Raw genomic sequence first — 17485 nt, forward strand, 5'->3', positions numbered from 1 at the left:
GCTGAGCTGGAAAATCCATAAGTTCGGCTGGCCACTGTTATCGAGCAGGATGGCCTTGCAGCTGCGTTCCACAGGGTCTCCAGCCAGCATAGAGGGACGAGGGAGGGAAAGGGCTGTCGCTACCATCCATGCTGCTGGTCCCATCCGCTGCCTCTGGACGCCGCCATCCAACGATCTTGCCCGCTCCCACCTCCCGTTAGTGGCAAGCCCACAGGGGCTTGACACCTCCACCAGGTGGCATGGCAGCGGCATGTAAAGAACCCACACAGGCATGCCCTGGGCTGTGGAGGTTATCATTATTTTTTCGTGTATAAGATGCTGCACTTGTATAAGACGCACCTGATTTTTGAACAGGGTGATGGCAGGAAAAAATAATATCTTATACACAGAAAAATACAGTATCCATGCAAAACAATATTGCCTGAATTAATGATTTTTTTAAAGAAATCTGTATTTTAAGCCCATGTTTATATGAAAAGTGCTTTTTTGCTATTTGCTAGTAGCACCAGATATTTCCTATATGGTAAATGTACTTTGGGAATCTTTTCAGAGGACAGGCATCATCATATAATCATTGTATGATGGTGCCAATGCCAAAATTAAATATGTGAAATTTATAAGGAAGAATTTTTAATTTTTAGTCTGTTATGCAGTATTCTATATATATATGTATTGTATATATGGAAACAATGACCAGTGATACAGTTCTATTCATACTTACCTGAGGATAGGTTTCACTGAATTTAATAGGACTTAGATCAGGGGTCTTCAAACTCAGCCCTTTTATGACTCATGGGTTTCAACTCCCAGAATTCCTCAGCCAGGCATAGGATTGTGCTTCAAATATACAACTTTCAGTGAATGAGTATATGATTACATGACACTAATAGCAAGCATTTTCCTGTAGTAGATTCTTCCTTGTTTTTACCAACAATTTTAAAACTGTTCATCCAGGAATTATAAGACAACTGTGTTCTTTAAGCAATACATTGCCTTTTCTCTCTTTTTTTAAACAAAATTCATCCTTTTATTTTTAATAGATATTATAAATAGTTGAAAGTGTGCATGCAGTCAACTGCATATTATACAAGCAATATCTATGTTAATAATAACTGTTTTCTTTGGCAGGCCAGAATCCAGCTGGACATGCAATATTTACATATCAAAATCCATTGTTCATGTTCAAGTCATATTGAATGCAAGTGAAAATATATTTTTTATATTTATAATGTATATATACACCTACACAAACTACAACTCTGGATTTCTCTCTTTTTCTTTGGGTCTGTGGATCTGTATCTATACAGACACACACACACAGAGACACTCTTACAAATGCTCACACACAGACATGTGTTTGTATATCTGTGTAGGAGTATGCGTGCATGCCCATTTCACAGCATATGCTTGGTATACAAAGAAAAATAGGAATATATTAAAAGTGAATTTCATCCTTTTCTGATTCAGGTGACACTGGCCTTGAGACACTAAAAATGTCCTGACAAGGTATTTGTGATGGTAGCTGAGGTGATAAATGTGATTTTGAAGATGATGTCTGCAATGTGTTCTTTTCAGACAAGATTTTTAAAATATCTGCTACCTGTTTCTCCAGGATGGCCATCCGGCTGCTTATCAGCTGGATATCTTCTTTGAGTTCATGTTTGATCTCCTGGAGTGTAGTTTGTAAGGCTTGTTCTGGGATAGGGTAAAAAGGGTGTTTTGTATCTGGTTGACTAGGGCTGTGCTCTAGGGGACTACGGTTCTCCCCAGCTTTGTCCAAACGAAGGTCACTTTTTGTGATCCCACTGTCACAGGAGTCTGTTTTCCTCAGTGGGTTTTTTGTTACATTTTCTGAGTCAACATTCTTGGGGTCCTCTGACAACAGCCCCATGGACTCTGCTTTGGTGACATTATTCCACTCTTCCTTTTTCTCTTCCTGGCCTGCCATGTTGTTCTTTAATCGAAGCCACCCTTTCCCATTGCCATTTTTCATCCTCACAGGGCTGGTAACTTTGAGACATTTGGGGTCACCGTTGCTATTAGGTTTGAGCTCTGTGGCATCCCTGTTGTTTGGTTTGACCACCTCATTGGTTTTCACATAGGACAATGATGTTTGGATAGGTGTAATTTGAGATACAGTGACCACACTTGTGCCAGTGATGGCAGCACCATTCTGCATGGTCCGGGTCTCCACCTGGAGGGTATTCCTCTCAGGATCAATGATTGTCGTCCCTTGGTTCCGCATTTCCTTCTGCTGTTTGAATTTCTGGAAGAGCTTCCTAACAGGGTGGTCCACGGGGATGGTCAAGGTCACTTCATTCTTTTGTCGCAGGCGCTCCTCCTCTTCTTTCTTGACATCACTGATTTTTCGGAAAATAATCTGCAATGAAGGGAAATAAAGAAGTATGTGGTAAAAATGAAACAAACTTTTGTGAGTGAAACAACCATATTCTGAACATAAACATATATTACGAGTTTAATAAAAATAATCCTTACTTGTTTTTTAAAATTTTCTTGAAAGTGAATTTAAAGATATTTGGCCAACACAAACTGGATGATGGAGATGGATATCTAAATGTAGTTTATCCATCGTTTGTAACTGCATAATCCTCCAACTTTATGTACTGCATCATACTCTATTATTTTATAACCTTTCCTGGGGAAAGATAGAGCTTATTTCACCTAATGCTGAAATTCACACAAAAGCACAACAAAAATATCCATTTATTTGGGACAAGTTCCAATGAAGATAGAAGAATAAAGCCAAAAATATATAAGATTCTGCAGCAGGGATTTTGTAAGCAGGCTGTGGTGTGGTATGCTCTATAATTACCGTTCTTTTGAGCATGACCCAAAATAAACTCACCTTAGTAGTTTCAAAAGCTAATGAAATGCCTCCATTTAATGCAAGAATATATGATAAATGGCAAAATTATAAACAACCTTACAAAGGTTTACCAGGAAGAAACTATATCTGAAACTGGTAGGACTTAAGGGCCTGCTCACCATATATTATAAAGGGTCTTTCAGCAATTAAATCTATTGACATTTCAATAATGTTACACAGAGGCAAGAGTGTTTTTGATGAGATCACAATGAATGAGTAGGATAGGAATCTGATATGCTGAAAGTTAATCCAGATTATCAGCTGAGCGATCAAAGTTGCCTTTGTTCTAAATAAAAGAATGAAAGCGTATCAAATACAATAAGGACACAATAACAGCCTGCAGTTACTGCAACTGTTCACAATAATTTAGGACTTCCTGTTATGCCAGTTAGAGTTCATCTAGAAGGGGGAGGAGGAGGAGGAGGAAAAAGCTGGTTTGTGCTTTTATCTCTCTGATATGACCCAAATAGAAAATAGACAGATATTCATTTAAGAGCTGTGTGTTTCTTCCTTTGACTGCTGTTTTCTGCAGTCTAAGCTGCAGGGGACAGCAAATAAAAATTCTAATTATATGTCTCTCTCTCTCTCTCTCTTGCTACAGCTGGTGCTCTGGACACATTACAAAACACAGTCATGTACTCATCAATGCTAGAGTTTGCAAAAATAATATAAACAAAAACAACATTATAAAAAAATATTAAAGGATTTTTTAAAAAACAAATGGTGGTAAGGTCGAGGAGAGCAGAGGATAAAGAGACTGCACAAATTTTAAATGTTTATGGGGATTCTCAGTCATCCAGGTCACGGTTGTCTCAAAGCCTTCTCTTAACAGAGTGGGAAGGATATATCATGATCTATCTCCAGTCTACAACACAGTCCTTTCGGCAATTCCAAGAAGGCTTCATGCCCATTTGCACTACTCAGGTGATCCCGAGGACACAAATAAATCTCCAAGTGGCCTTAATGACTCTCTAAAACAGGGGTGTCAAACTGCTGGTACGCAGGCCAGATGCATCACATGGAAGCCCGCCCACTCCATTGCTGGCAATGGCAAAACTATCCCCATATGTTGCGCGACATCACGTGACATCATGAATTTGATATGTCTGCTCTAAAAGAATGTGTCTGCAAGGAATATAAATCCTTCCATTCCCCACCCTCCAGTCAGAGCTGAAGAAGTTTCTTGGTTAAGAAGCAGAATGTCTTCAAAGAAAAACAAGCAAGTTCAATTGCCTCTTGAAAAAGCACTTTACACAAATTTTAAAATGGAGGTACAAAGCGGAATGCTTGCTTATTTTTTGTTCCTATATATTATTTTCAATTTCCAGTGGATAATAAAATCAAGAAAAGAATAGTTCATTAGCTAAAATAGAACTTATATATTCAGAGCCAGTATATCTTTGGTTCTAGAGAAAATGTGCAAGCCACCCAGAATCGCCTTATAAGGGAGATGGGTGGCATAAAAATGTAATAGCAATGGCTTAGACTTATATAACACTTCATAGCACTTTACAACACTCCTTGAATGGTTTAAAGTGTCAGCATATTGGCCCCAACAACCTAGGTCTTTATTTTACCAATCATATAAAAAAGGAAAGCTAAGTCAGCCTCAAGGCCCATCAGGATTGAACTCCACACTGTGGGCAGAGTTAGCCTGCAATACTGCATTCTAACCACTGTGCAACCATGGCTCAATAAATAAAGGAACAGAAAATTCTCAACTAAAAAAACCTAACAATTCTATATATTTTTAAAAATGACCAAATTCTTGCCAGTCACTCAAATGCATTTTCAGGTGAGATTTTAAAGAATGTAGCCCTATAATTACTTTATAAGTGGTAATGTGCATTGTGCAAAACAGGTTGGAAAAAAATTGAGCAGTACTTGTCTCAGCTTTATTCAATGTTTATACTGAATATATATTAAGGGAAGTCGGATTGGAAGAAAATGGAAGTTGGATTGGTTTTAAAATTGTAGGAAGAAGTATCAATAAACTATGCTGATGACAGTACTCTGATAGCCAAACATTCAAAGGATCTGCAAGTGTATTAATAACAATTAACTAGTACAATGAAAAATGGATTCAAATAAGTATAACAAAGACCAAAGTAATGACAACAAGCACCACAGTCTCATTCCTTTGCCAATTTTTCATTTTTCTCGCCATGCACATGTATAGATAACCCGAACTAGAATGTTGTTTCTCTGTGTCCTATAATATATGTGGGTATATGTTTAATTCTATATTTATTTATTTATTTTAGTCATATTTATGTAGTATATATCGGAGGTGGTGACACTTTGAGAGCTGCATGCAACAAAATTTCATTTTAATGTATACCGATTAGTGTACATTCAAAGTGACAATAAAGTTATTATTCTATTCTATTCTATTCTATTCTATTCTATTCTATTCTATTCTATTCTATTCTATTCTATTCTATTCTATTCTATTCTATTCTATTCTATTCTATTCTATTCTAATGTTCTGTCTGTACTTTAACTTCCTGACTTGTCTATGTCAACGCTGCTAACATCGAATTTTATTGCTTGACAAGAGATAAAGAAGTAGCTATTTTATATGTTAAACTTGTGTATTGCTTTAAGACTTGTGTATTGTTTTAGTTTAAAAAGCTGGGGGAAGGGAAGAGTAGGAATGCACTTTCAGGGCCATTTGTCTCTCTAAAGAAGATAAGGCTTTGGCAGGTCTTCTAACGGAAGGGAAACTGATTCTTTAAATTAATTGGAGAATATGATTAATGACAGAATTAGAAAGGTGGAGAATTGTGTTTAATATATTGTGCAAAGGGAGGAGATTTCAGATTCCAGCTCCCTTCGAGCAAGCATTTGCCGGTGTATTAGGCTAATAAAGGACTTTTAAGGTAAACAATGTCTCAGAGTCACTTGAAAAGCCCATATGTCGGAAACTTGACAGTCTATATGTTTCTCATGAGAACAATGAAATTTTGTGGGATTTTACAGCTTGATTGTTATTGACACACAAAAAATCCTTTGTAGAATCAATGAAGCACATACTGTCTTCTTTTTGATATCCTTTGGTTTTCAATTATCCAGTGTGCATCAGCAATAATGTCACATGTTCATCTTCTTTTTCTAACACCAGATTGAACATTTGGCATCTCATTTTCATGTAGGGCTCTAATCTGCATTGGATTATTGTAAACATTATTTTGCTAGCATGTGAAGTTAAGGATATTGTATAATACCTCATAGTCTGTCAATTCCTATAGCCTTCTGACTTGGTAATTGCCGATTTAACATAATCATCTAGTATTAGAGGTTCTTGTAGATAAGAAATACCTTTTAAAATATCTTGGATATTAGCCTCTCTACTGCACAATATTTCAGCCTACTCCTTCCACCTTTCTTTGAACTTCTTTAAATTGGTTACTATCTATCCTTTAGCATTCCAATTCAAGGTTGGAAACTCCTCCTGAGTGAAAGTATTCTGTTTCCATCTTCAATATCTTTATAGATATTGTTGTAAAACTGTTTCTTTTCTCTTCTAACAGCTCTTTGAAACTCTTTCTTAAGTTCCTTCCTGAGACTTTTGTCTTTCCAGACTTCTCTTCTTGGCAATTTTCATGGTTTGTTCTGACATCCAGTTTGCTTTTTTTTATTTCTTCATCTTTAGCAGCTTTTCAGTTCATTCCATAGTTTATCTGGGCTTCTGTCTTATTGAAAACTGTGGTCATAGGTTCAGGATCATATTGTAGAAACTGATTCACTTTCTTCTTTCTTCTTGCATACGAGCAGTTCATGATCTGTTCTGTAGTCAGTACTGGCCATGTCTTTCTCACATATTTTAGATAAATGAAGTCTAATTCAATCAAAACTTTAAATCTATCCTAGCACAAGTCTTATTTCAAGCAAAAGTTGGATAACCTGTGAGAACTAAGTGAAAAAGCAACTTGTCCCTAATACAGGATGATTCAATGGAGAACAGCACAAAGAAACACACTAAAATTTGCTCAGTGTAATCCTGATAACAAAACAACATAAGCACTAGTTAAAGATATAACAAGGAAAGTCAGCTCTAGAAACTAGCATATCACATAAAATATAATATTTGGGGCTTTTTGTCTAGTTGTTGATCAGCATTTAAAAACTGCCTTAGAACAAGGTAGCAATGCTTCCAAAATTGCCCAACCAGCTATTTCTTTACTTCAAAAAAGTAATTCAGCAACAGAAATACATCCTTTGCAGGAAGAAAACATAGTTACTGTGTAGGAGCCTGGAAACCTATAATTCATACTTCAAGAATTGAGATGAATAAGTGGGTGGGATCAGTGGTGGGATTCAAATAAGTGAACAACCGGTTCTCTGTGTGGATGCCACTTCCGGAAATCCATTCTGGGCCTGGGCAACAAAAAATTAGCTACTAGTTCTGCCGATCTGGTGCAAACTGGCTGAATCCCACCACTGGGTGGGATCCTGTGATGTCTCCCTTGGGCAACTCCCCAGTTTCCTCCTCAAATGTCAGCTCAGGGGGGCATGTCAGGAACTGGGTTGATTGATGGCTCTGAATGGCCCATCCGAAAGAGATTTGGAGGAGGCTTCAGATGGGGAAAGTTTGTAGTGGCAGACAGCCAGCGAAGAGGAGGAGGAACTGCCTTCTGTACCTGATCTGAGAACATGCAGGGTAGACAAAATGCAGGAGCAACAGCGGTCAGCCAGACTATTGAAAGGACAAGACCCCACCCGTCTTGATGGGCTGTACTGGAAAGCTGCCTATTTATCACAACAGACTCCATAACTGTGGTAGAAAAAAAGATTTGCTTAAAAGGCCACATGATTTTAGTTGCTGCTGGATATAATGGTTTAGTTTAATTTTCTGTCTGGAAATGAACACAGATCTTTTGTTCCTATTTCATTTGATGCTTTAAAAAAGAAAAAAAAATATAGAAATCAGTTCACTCCTGCTCACAAATCTCTTGGGTGATGTTTAGGGGAATAAGCGTCATTGCCTAATTCTTTAAAAATTGTCTGTCTCTACCCTACCAGTAGGTGTCATCAATATCACTAGAAACTCAACTTGAACCCCATTGTTCCAGCAGCACATAGAAGCCATGGTTTCTGAAAGAAATGCCACCAAAATAATAGGAGACAAGAGAAAGAGATTTTGTGGATGGAAAATAGAATAAAGGCTCAAATATATGCTATGTTTTGAGTAGTGTGTTAGCTGGTATAGTGACAGAACAAGACCTGTGTAGGACCTATCAAAGAGCTATCATTGATTCTATCATTCCATATACTGGTGGTTCTAATTAAATATGTTTTGGTCAGTTTAAATCATAGGAGTCTATGTAGGCCAAGGTGACATGTGCACTATCCACTCTAACTCCACAATTGCATTAGATATGTACATCATTTTTATAATGTTAACACAAAGGATCAATAATTTTTCAGATAGTGTTGACAACTGTGTGATCTTGGGGAATGTACAGGAAAGCAAGGAAGAGACCTTTTTAATGCCCATAATTTTACAAAGTCTTCTGGAACTCATATAGGTTTTAGTAGGTGATGGTTTAACATATACTGTTCCCCCAAACAGTATTTGTACAATTCCATTTTCAACCAATTAAATTGGTTGAAAATAAACTTCTGCAAATGCAAATTGTGAAAGAAAACCTCATGTGCAATGCATTATTCAAACAGTGGACTGAGTGTGGTTTTGTTTTTGCAAATGAAATGCTAGCTTTCCTGGACAAAAATAAGTAGTCCCCATTATGTAACTCAGACCATTGATGTACAACACCAATCAACAGTCAGCATGCAGCACTGTTTAAAAGGTCTGGGTGTTTCAGTTTTACAAAATGTACCAATGCTTAAATATAATATGCTTAAAAACTGGAAATTTTTAAGAAGAAACTGGACAACCATTTGTCTGAAACGGTGTAGAGATTCCTGCCTGAGCTGGGAATTGGACTAGAAGACCTCCAAGGTCCCTTCCAACTCAATTGTTATTGTTATTGCTGTTGTTGTTGTTATTGTTATATAATATTATTTACAAATGTAGACACAGAATTGCTAGATACTAGCTTAAATAAAGATAAAGGGATTTCAAAATATCAAGTCAAAATTGCCAAAAATGATTGAAATACATTTTTAAAAAATGTGCATAAGGTTGAAATTAGATTTGCATGTTAAAATTCAGTTTCATCACATCCCCATTTTGAGTATTTTTACTGAGGCCAAATTGGAAAAAATGTTGACACAGGCCATAAACAGAAGCAAGAGAAAAGTTTCTTCTTATTTTCTAGTCCTCTGTTTCAGAGTCAAACTAAAATGGTCAGTGCAAGATTGTATAGTAAACTGCCACTTTGGCTCCAACCTCCTCCAACTTCCTCTGTTCTGCCACATCATTACAAGCCACGCAAGTGCCACATCATAACCCTGGCCAGGAGTGTCTACAGGAGATGATTAAAAGAAAAATGGTGATCACAATTTGTTTATTATGAAATTTATTTGCTGCCCATCTCATTTCAAAGCAATTCTGGAAAGCTTACAACAATGGTGCAATCGAAGTGCTTAATGTTTTTTATGTGCATTAAAAAATTGGGACAGGATTGATTGTATTGTCATGACTGACATTTTGACTTTTTTGACCATGCCTGTCAAAGGTGAAAAGGAGAATTTCTATGTGGTTAATGAAAAAAAAACACCCAATTAATTCAGACATCTTCTGTCCATACAGATGATATGTGTGTACTTTAAACCTTAAATCTCTGTGCATTGTGGCTGAAAAAAATATTCTTTATTTGACAGAAAACTAGTCTGGCATATTTCGTCTTGCCTATCAGCTATCTAATTCCTTTTATGCAATCAAAGATAACTGTGTGTGGGATGACTATGCCCAGAGCTATAAAGCAGCTCAACAACAACAAAAATAATATGAGAAGTAAGTAAACAAGTCTAATGATGCCATTAAGTGAGGCAATAATGAAGGGCTTGGTGGACTGGTTTGGTTTGGGTTTTTTTGTATATTTTGTTTCATTATGCTTCTGTAAAAATTGGAGAACATTATAAAAAGCTATTGGGAGAAGCTGAAGAGGCTGAATAAAAAAAAAGCAATTTTACATAGAGCCTCTGGCATTAGAAATGGCTAGGAACGGTGAGAGGAAATTTGGTTAATTATACCAGGGTCTCATTGCTGCTGTACACAGATTGACACAAAAGAAAGGTTTTCCAAGTACCTAGGATTTGCCCAGAAAGAGGACAATACTTAGTCAACCTTGTCAGATTGCAAAAGCTAAGCAAAGGTGAATCCAGGGAATATTTGTATGAGAGAGAACCATGAAACACCAGGGCAGCAATCCATGCTAGGAAATTAGTACGACCTCCCAGAAAAAGGCAAGAACAAACCAGTTATGTAGTGCCAGAAAGAAAACTATTCAGTTCTGTCCAGTTGATTTCAACTCAAGGGAGTCGTTCCACTTTTGAACCAGGATTTATCATCCATGGAACAATAATAACTCTGTAAGAAAATGTGTTTCAATAACAGATATTTTGACAAACCTGCCTTTAATCGTGGTTTCTTGCTGACTATCCCTATACCCTTACTATTGGTGCAATTTATCCATTATTTAAAGTACAAGAAGTTAGGGACCTTTAAATGAAACTGAATGATGGTGGATCTCATGGCATTTTAAAAAAAACCCTAAACAGTTTGATTTTGCTTTGCTGACAGTTGGTAATAGTTGAGATTCCTCATAGATCAAGTGGCAGTATCCAAGAAGCTTGCTAAAGAATAAAAGAGGAAAAGGGATACTACAGAGTATTAACAGACCAATACAGAAGGCACAGTTGGGATGCTATGAGGGCAAAAGATATGAAGATCAAAGCTTTACTTGCCTTCTTAAGAAAGAGGATGTAGCAAAGTACAAGTCCTGGTGTTAGATGCCCACTGGAGAGACTGCTGGCAGAAATTTGGGAAGGAAAAGAACTGGATGGAGATTTGGAAGTTGGCTAGCAATTAACTGGTTGTGTATAGCAAATAAGGGACACAGTGGCTCAGTGGGTTAGGACGCTGAGCTTGTCGATCAAATGGTTGGCAGTTTGGTGGGTCGAATCCCGAGTGCCACGTAACAGAGTGAGTGCCTGTTACTTGTCCCAGCTTCTGCCAACCTAGAAGTTCGAAAGCACGTAAAAAATGGAAGTAGAAAAATAGGGACCACTATGGTGGGAAGCTAACAGTGTTCCATGTGCCTTTGGCATCTAGTCATGCCGGCCACATGACCACGGAGACGTCCTCGGACAAGCGCTGGCTCTTCGGCTTTGAAATGGAGATGAGCACCAGCCCCTAGAGTTGGAAACGACTAGCACGCATGTGCGGGGGAACCTTTACTTTTACCTTTTTTATATAGCAAATGGATGTTGATGATGTGTTGTTAGATTTAGTGAAGAATAACAGGGCTGGCAGAGCTAAATTGGACTGAAGAGAATTGTTTGGCACTATCCAAAGCCTGCTAGAAAACAAAAGAGGAAGAAGAATACAGTGGAGCATTTATACACCAATGCAAAAGGCACAGTTGGGATGCTATGAATTGAGGGCAAAAGATATGAAGATCAAAGGTTTACCTGCCAGAAGAAATCCAGCAGACAACAAATTGTCAACCATAATCAATAAAGAGAATCACCACTAGTTTCTGTATGCTCGTCCTTAACTTTATACACATACGTTTACATATATACATATTCATGTTTGTATCAATATTCTGAAATACATGTATTTTCTTATGAAATCTTTGACCTGGGAAGAACTCAACTAACAAATTCAGAAAATATATAAAGTGATATGTATGAATACTATAATCTGCATGCCACTATAAGAACTAAGAATTATCTCAGTTTGTTTAATCAAATTCTCTAGCAAAACCTAGTACCATGCAAATCTATGAAAATAAGTCCTATAATATTCAGTAGAGCTTATTTCAGGGACATATGAATAAATTTGCAGCTGCTGTGTTTGACTGGATTTAACTGGATTTTCTAGAAGTATATTTCCTTTGTCTCAATATTTTTTTTCATTTCAGATGTACATCACTTTATGTTAATCAGAAATTATTTGAACACTGTAGTGTAGGCCTCTGTTTTGCAGATGAGGGCTAGGAAATGGAAGCTGGTATGCTGATATGAAAATGATTTACATAATGCATTCATGGCAAAATTTGCACTTTCTGAACTTCCTATTTTCAGCTATAGTACAATTGCATGTTCACCAGCAAATTGGCTGAGGGACCATACAAATGGTGTGAGGTTATTCCAGTTATAGAGAAGAAAGCTGACTAGCTCAATGGCAGATTTTTTAAAAAGGGAATTGTTTGCATGGAATTAGATTAATGAGATTGGCTATCAAAGACTAATGATAATTAAATATTATCTCCTGTAGTAGAGGCAATATTATCTGAACACCAGCTGCTACATTGATATTGCATTCCTGTTTTGCTTAGGAGCTTCTTAGAGGCCACTGTAAGCTCAGAATAAAAAATTATTAGGCTAGAAAAAGCTTAGATAATAAACATGTTCTAGTGTTTAAGATTCTTTTCCTCTAGTTTCCTCACAAAAGGATCACACAATTAATTACTTGAGTTGATATACTGATGCACTGGTGCACTGTTACAAATATTCTTTTCTATCGCTATCTGAGTTCAGCTGGAAGTGTGCCTGGAAGTTGAACTGACTCTTCAGTGCCTGATAATTTACTGACTCCCAGGGATAGAGAGTTAGGGTTTTATTCTATCTCTTTCCCTCTTCCAATTTCTCTGTGAACTTCTTACTAAAGTGAGAGAGCTTTCTTTTTGCTTTTATCTTTACATGTAGAATTATAGAACCATACCAATAGAAGCACTCATTTCTCATGCTAGTAAAGTTATGCTTAAAATCCTACAAGCTAGACTCCAGCAGTATGTGGATCGAGAACTACCAGAAGTACAGGCAGGATTTCGAAGAGGCAGAGGAACTAGAGATCAAATTGCTAACATACGCTGGATCATGGAGAGAGTTCCAGAAAAACATCTACTTCTGCTTCATTGACTATGCTAAAGCCTTTGATTGTGTGGATCATAACAAACTCTGGCAAGTCCTTAAAGAGATGGGTATACCAGACCATCTTATTTGTCTCTTGAGAAATCTATATGCGGGCCAAGAAGCAACAGTGAGAACTGGACACGGAACCACTGATTGGTTCAAAATTGGGAAAGGAGTCCGGCAAGGCTGTATACTGTCGCCTTGCCTATTTAACTTACGGTATATGCAGAGCACATCATGAGAAAGGCAGGGTTAGATGAATCAAAAGTTGGAATTAAGATTGCCGGAAGAAACATCAACAACCTAAGATATGCAGATGATACCACTCTAATGGCAGAAAGTGAAGAAGAACTAAAGAGCCTCTTGTTGCGGGTGAAGAAGGAGAGTGCAAAAGTTGGGTTGAAACTAAACATTAAGAAAACCAAGATCATGGCATCTGGCCCTCTCAATTCCTGGCAAATAGATGGGGAAGAAATGGAGTTAGTGACAGATTTTATTTTCCTGGGCTCCAAGATCACTGCAGATGGGGACTGTAGCCAAGAAATTAAAAGACGCTTGCTCCTTGGGAGGAAAGCCATGGCAAATCTAGACAGCACACTAAAAAGCAGAGACATCACCCTGTCAACAAAAGTGTGTATAGTCAAGGCTATGGTCTTCCCAGTTGCAATGTATGGCAGTGAAAGCTGGACCATAAGAAAGGATGAGCACCAAAGAATTGAAGCCTTTGAACTATGGTGCTGGAGAAGACTCCTGCGAGTTCCTTGGACTGCAAGGCGATCAAACCGGTCAGTCCTAGAGGAGATCAACCCTGACTGCTCTTTAGAAGGCCAGATCCTGAAGCTAAAACTCAAATACTTTGGCCACCTAATGAGAAGGAAGGACTCACTGGAGAAGAGCCTAATGCTGGGAAAGATTGAGGGCAATAGAAGAAGGGGACGACAGAGAATGAGGTGGCTGGATGGAGTCACTGAAGCAGTAGGCGTGAGCTTAAATGGACTCCAGAAGATGGTAGAGGACAGGAAGGCCTGGAGGAACATTGTCCATAGGGTCGCGATGGGTCGGACACGACTTTGCAACTAACAACAACAACAACAACAACAACCAATAGAAGATGGGGCTGTGTTGGCTCAGTAAAGACACTGAGCTTGTCAGCTGCAAAGCTGATGGCAGGTTCAAGACCTAAGCACTATGAAATGGGTGAGCTCCCATTACTTGCCTCAGCTTCTGCCCACCTAGCAGTTCAAAAGCATGCAAATGCGAGTAGATAAATAGGTGCCATTTTGGTGAGAAGGTAACAGCATTCCATGCACCTCAGCATATAGTCATGCTGGTCACATGACCATGGAACTATCTTCAGACAATGCTGGCTCCCTTAGCTAAGAAATGGAGATGAGCACCGACCCCTACAGTTGGACACGACTGGACAGGGGAAATCTTAACTTTTTTATTAGAGTTGAAAGGGACCTCTGTTTGAAAACCTCCACTGCAGGAGAATAATCCACTCCATCAAGTAACCTTTGCACTGACTCTCAATAAGTTCTTCCTAATGTCTAATCTACATTTACTTCTTTGAACATCTTTGCCCTCTGAGTCTTTGCCTGACAGGATATAGGGGAAAAGTCACTAATCCTTGCTCAAGTTAGAACCCATTTTCCAGCAACTCACAAACAACTTCCTCCATCCAGAGGAACTAGACCTTCCTCTATTTGGTTCCATTAGTGTTAAAGGAATGAATTAAAACCATAACAACAATGCCAATAAAAGCAGTCTCTCCCCCATCTCCCAAGAGAGAATGTCCTTCTCCTCTGAGCATATTTTATTTTCCAGTTACAATATTTGGCCCTACATCTATATAGTATTGCCAACCGCCTTTTTCTAAAATTATTTGGCTGTCAGAATAAGGAGATACAAATAATTAAAAAGCCTCTGGCATGCAATATTCCGAGTTCCTTCTGCTTTGTTTTACCTATTTCTCATCCCATTAAGTAAAAAACCATAATGGAAGAACTAAAGTGTTACATCCTATAAAACTCCACTTCAAATTGCTTTGCTTTTGAATTTGGTCTTTAAAACAAAATATTCCATTATATGTTCCAATTGTCCCCTCAGATAAATTGAGTGCAATCCTCCTTGTTTGATACACCATATTTTTGCCAGCAACCTGGGTAGATAAAGACTTGCAGAAATGGATGACAGCACAATCAGGCAATCTTCCAAATCTGAACATTTTATTAAACATCTGCAGTCTTTCATGTTACCATTTTTGCTGACAAAAAATGATTCTTGCAAACTAGTCCTCCATGAGCTTCTAAAAGAGAGAAAATCTGGGACATTTCTCTGTAAAGTTGTAATAAACGTTATTCCACCCTTTGTTTGATCATGCCACAACTGTGCATTTGTACACACCAGAACACAGTAAGATGGCACTGTCCTGCTCAATTAAAGAACAGAAGACCAGCTGTCTCTGTTCATCATAGTAGGATAGACTTCTGTAGACTTCACTACTTCACTAAGTTCAACTGATGCAATGTCTGTGCTTTGAATCTTGTGTTGGAGCTTGTGCTGAAAATAATAGCAAATGTAGCCAGGACAAACTATAAATGTGACTTTAATTTAAATGTTATTTAATGAAAACTAAATAAAGGGCATATGATTATTATCCTATCATGTATTTAATTATTTCATACTTCTGTTTGAAAATTATTTCTGAAGTTCTCCAGATGTTGGACTCAAGACTTTCAGTGACTCCAAGCAGCTTTGCTTTTTCTCACCATTTTTTCCTCAAAGTTCTAAACATAACCTCAGCCACCAAAGATTATTTTACTTCTGTAATACAATGTTAGTATTTATTCCTCTTGTCTGGACCCCTTGGAAACATGAATGGAATCAAGTATACCCAGTTTCACTGGACAATAAGAATGAGTTTTCAAGACCTAATTTTCAAGGCATGAAAGCATCCTGATGGATTAACACCAAGGTTAATTTCATACCCATCTTAGAAGTAGAGAAACACAAATGTACAATGGGGGGGGGCGAACATCTGACTTTTCACAGAGTGTGAAGCCTTCTTCTCCATGCCTTTTGTCACAGTATTACTGCTTCTTGCCTTGGAAACTAGCCAATTTTTGAAGATGAGTTTTAACTTATTATACTCAGAAGTTTTCCTTTTCTTTCCCCATCTATTTTTCCCAGCAAAGTTGATGAACAAAAGGTTTCCCTTAGGATCCAATTATACCCTGGTAAAAAACACATTGTTTTTCAAAGCTATTGTATCTAACAGTATTTTGCAGCTGACAATTGGATTATATTCAACATTATCTCTGATGAATGCTCACATTTTAAAAAGCCTATTGTCTGAAATTTGTTCCCAATGTAAGGGTTCAGCCTTTCTTGCTATTAAGGTCATAATGTTAGGGAATCTTTTATTCACTAGCTTTGGCAATACACATGGTGCCAGTTTGTTTTGTTTATCCCTAATGCAACCTGATTATCGTGCCCTGAAATTTCTTCTGTAAATTGGAATAGAAAACTAGTAGCCAAGAGTCTTTATTCTGAAATTGTTCTGTGATTGTGAATTGGATGAAAAAAGGGAAAATGGGGAAGGAAATAACAAAAGTATAAAAGCTGAGTTTACTGATTTGTTTTAGTTTAATACTTTATATTTAAGTTGATATCAATTATTGAAATTAATTCCATTCCTTTACTCAGCACCAGGGATGATTAGTTTCTTCAGTATGGAATGTATATTGGAAATCTCTCACAAAGAAGTTGGTTAAGGCTAGAGGGAGTGTCTAAGACATAGATTTTATGTTATCTTGTCTGAATCAATTCTGAAAACATTTCAGAAAAATCATAAAGTCTAACCTCAATTGAAAGTAGAATTGTGAATAATTAATGAGTCTTTTTCAAACACCAGTAAAAATGGCAGAATTGCTTTACCATATCTATATCTGCTAAGAAGGGTTATCTGTGGAAATTTCACTATATTCATGAAAGATGATGTTATTGAAATGTTATTTCCAAATCTGGGTCAGTTCCATGTGGATTGGAACTCTTTGAGATAAGTTTGCAATAGCCTTCTGATCAACCAATAACGTCAGCTGGTCATCTTTCTGTCAATATAAGAATGCAAAGAATATCCAAAAAGAAACTAAGGGATCATGGGGCATCTTGATCAGACTCTTGAAATCCTTCCTCCAGCATCTCTTTCTCTGCAACTGTACTAAAATGAGAACGAAGAGAAGCATCTGACAAACAGTCTTGCTTTTTATACCAAGGATACTCTTAGAATTCGAGCACTGTATTTTTAAAACTCCTATACAAAAGCTGCCTCCCAATTACTAAAATGAGTTTTATTCCTAGTTAAAAAAACATTTTAATAAATTGTATTCTCACGGTACTTGCAAACTTCTTGTTTACTTTCTCCTGGCATTTTTTGTTCAACTTATTTAACTATTAATGAGGGACAATGTTATTGCTGAGGTAGTTAATTTCTGATAGATATATTGCCATCACCTTGAGGTATTTCCACGAGAAATATCCTGGCCT

General features: G+C 37.4%; 1 protein-coding gene across 1 annotated transcript in view; it reads right to left on the minus strand.

Annotated features, from left to right (window-relative positions):
* Positions 1–1435: 1435 nt before the first annotated feature.
* KCNH5 (potassium voltage-gated channel subfamily H member 5) overlaps positions 1436–17485 on the minus strand; it is a gene marked incomplete at both ends in the record, with an annotated part of 213547 nt that continues 197497 nt past the window's right edge. The window contains one exon of the mRNA XM_081312791.1: positions 1436–2380. Within this exon, the coding sequence (XP_081168917.1) occupies positions 1436–2380 (945 nt within the window). The remainder of the gene's footprint in view (positions 2381–17485) is intronic.

The sequence above is a fragment of the Vipera berus genome (genome assembly GCF_964194415.1).
Source record: "Vipera berus genome assembly, chromosome: 1".
Classification (NCBI taxonomy): Eukaryota; Metazoa; Chordata; class Lepidosauria; order Squamata; family Viperidae; genus Vipera; species Vipera berus.